Source organism: Alosa pseudoharengus, unplaced genomic scaffold (genome assembly GCF_046254945.1).
Source record: "Alosa pseudoharengus isolate Yale_2024_CS ecotype anadromous, Long Island Sound unplaced genomic scaffold, YU_APseudo_1.1 YU_APseudo_1.1_scf_15, whole genome shotgun sequence".
NCBI lineage: Eukaryota > Metazoa > Chordata > Actinopteri > Clupeiformes > Clupeidae > Alosa > Alosa pseudoharengus.
The window spans coordinates 17011798-17014297 of NW_027468620.1; the positions used below are offsets into that span (position 1 = coordinate 17011798).

General features: G+C 47.2%; 1 protein-coding gene across 1 annotated transcript in view; it reads left to right on the forward strand.

Annotated features, from left to right (window-relative positions):
- Positions 1-2500, forward strand: part of pkdcca (protein kinase domain containing, cytoplasmic a) — a 30212-nt gene that overhangs the window by 16107 nt on the left and 11605 nt on the right. Inside the window, exons 3-4 of the mRNA XM_076285755.1 lie at positions 1354-1634; positions 1856-1935. Of these exons, the coding sequence (XP_076141870.1) occupies positions 1354-1634; positions 1856-1935 (361 nt within the window). The remainder of the gene's footprint in view (positions 1-1353; positions 1635-1855; positions 1936-2500) is intronic.

The window sequence follows — 2500 nt, forward strand, 5'->3', positions numbered from 1 at the left end:
TTTCTTCTCCTTTCATGGTTTTTTTTTTCATGTTTTTTTCTTTTCTCTCTGTGAAATAAGTCCCTTTCTCTCTACTCTCTGGACACATGGTCCTTTATATAGTCATCTATCACTCTGTTTCATTTTTTTTATTGCTCTCTGTACCCAAGTATGTATTTGTATTTGTGATGCATTTTGGGTAATGATCTCCCCATACTCTCTGCGGTATATACACACACTCTTAAGTGTAAGTAAAACATTCTTGTTGATTTTCTCTGTCTCTTTCTTTCTCTAACACACACACACACACTCTCTCACTCACACACCCAGAGTGCACATCTCCCCCTGAGTCCCAGAGAGCTGTGTTCCATCTGGCAGAGACAACTGTAGATGGGACGACGCTGAGTAATCGGCTGTGGTGTTTGTTTGTGAGAGAGCGCTTGTCGATCCCCGTGCCCGTGTCTGCATAATTGATTGTGTATGAAACTCCAGTGTGCGGTTTCTCCAGTAGTGTCTCAGTAACCAAAACACCCCAGTTTGTTTAGCTGGCAGCCTGCTCCCCACTCCATAACTGTCCACAAGTCCGTTTATAGCGGTCGGGGAGATCATGTATTGGAGAGGAATATTCATTGCTAAATCCATAGTTTAGCTTGTTGAGCTGTTGCCATGATATGCATACAAATACAGACTCAAACAACAACTTGCACACACACACACAACACACACACACACACACACACACACACACACACACACACACACACACACATACACACACACACACACACACACACACACACACAGACACAGACACACACACACACACACACACACACACACACACACACACACACACACACACACACACACACGCGCACACCAGAGCGCTGAATTGATTATACTTGATTACCTGATCACCAAAACATGCATGTGATTCATTTTATTGCTCTAATGGCAGCACATTACATTTTCCTCAGTTGTTTATGAGTTCAGGGAACATCAAGGGCAAGGAACTGAGGCGCCACTGGCTTTGATGTTTGGGGATGGTTGAGGGATCCCACAACAAGATTCAGTAACAGAAAAGTCTGAATGTTTATCTATTCAATCTTAATAAAGAAATCAAACTGAAACCAGTTAAAGGACTGCTGTACAGACTCAAGCCTAGTTTACCACTCTATCAATGACAGTAGGTGTATACCTATACAAGCCCTCTGTGAGGTTCACTCCTATTTCAGTACCTGAGGTCAATTATTTTTGGCACAAGCCTGATTGTTTTTCTCCAATGTCCACTGTAGCACTGTAGATGTTCACACATGCACTGTTGTGGACTGTATTGGCTCAGCCTTCACCTTTGACCCCTGCTCTGTCCTGCAGATCTGCCTGAGTCTGGTGCGTCTGCTGCACTTCCTGGCCCACTCGCCGCTGGGCCCCGTCACGCTGCTGGACTTCCGGCCGCGGCAGTTCGTGCTGGTGGGCGGTGAGCTGAAGGTGACGGACCTGGACGATGCCAGCGTGGAGGAGACGCCCTGCGGCAGTCCGCACGCCGCGCCTGCCGACTGCCTCATGGAGTTCCCCGCGCGGAACTTCACCCTCCCATGCATCAGAGGGCGCTGCCAGGGCATTAACGAGAAGAGGAACCTCTACAACGCCTACAGGTGAGAGAGAGAGAGAGAGAGAGAGAGAGAGAGAGAGAGAGATCACACACCAGTGTGCAGTGTACACATGGTAACTACACATACCATACAGTATATCATACAGTAATATACACATTTTCAGATTATACAGTTCTTTGCCAAAGATAAAGTTACAAATACAGTGTGTGTGTGTGTGTGTGTGTGTGTGTGTGTGTGTGTTTATGTGTGTGTGTGTGTTCCAGGTTCTTCTTCACCTACCTGCTTCCCCACAGTGCCCCTCCTGCTCTGAGACCGCTGCTGGATAAGATTGTCAACTCAACTGGTAAGCACATGTGCACAAACACACACACACACACACACACACACACACACACACCAAGCCACACCAGATCCTTCACTTATTGTGACTGCGGTTATAATGAACTCCATTCTGTAAAGTCCCAGAGGAGCAGTCTATTGCGTGCTGCTGAGTGAAAACTCCAATGACTCCAAAGACTACCGCGTGCACACGCGGTTTGAGAGCACTGTTTCATGGCATCGGTGGGTTCAGTGGATTCGGCCTGGATTATGACACACAGCGGATGCTGCCAACATGGACACCTCGTAGTGGAGATGTAAACTAGCTGCTAGAAGCCTTTCCCTGAGGCGGCAGGCAGGCCCACACAACTGGGCAGAGCTGGCTCCTTAATACAGATGCAGCACAGTGCTAATACATGAGCCTCTAATGCCTCTGTAAGCCTATTGCCTCTTTTTCAGGCTGACTTAGTGCAGTCTCCTCTCTGGCCGGAGATTAGCCCTCTATCTATTGACCCCTCCCCATGCTGTAGAACTGTGTTGTAAAAGGTTCTGATAAAAGTACTTGAAATATGATCGATATGGTTATTAGT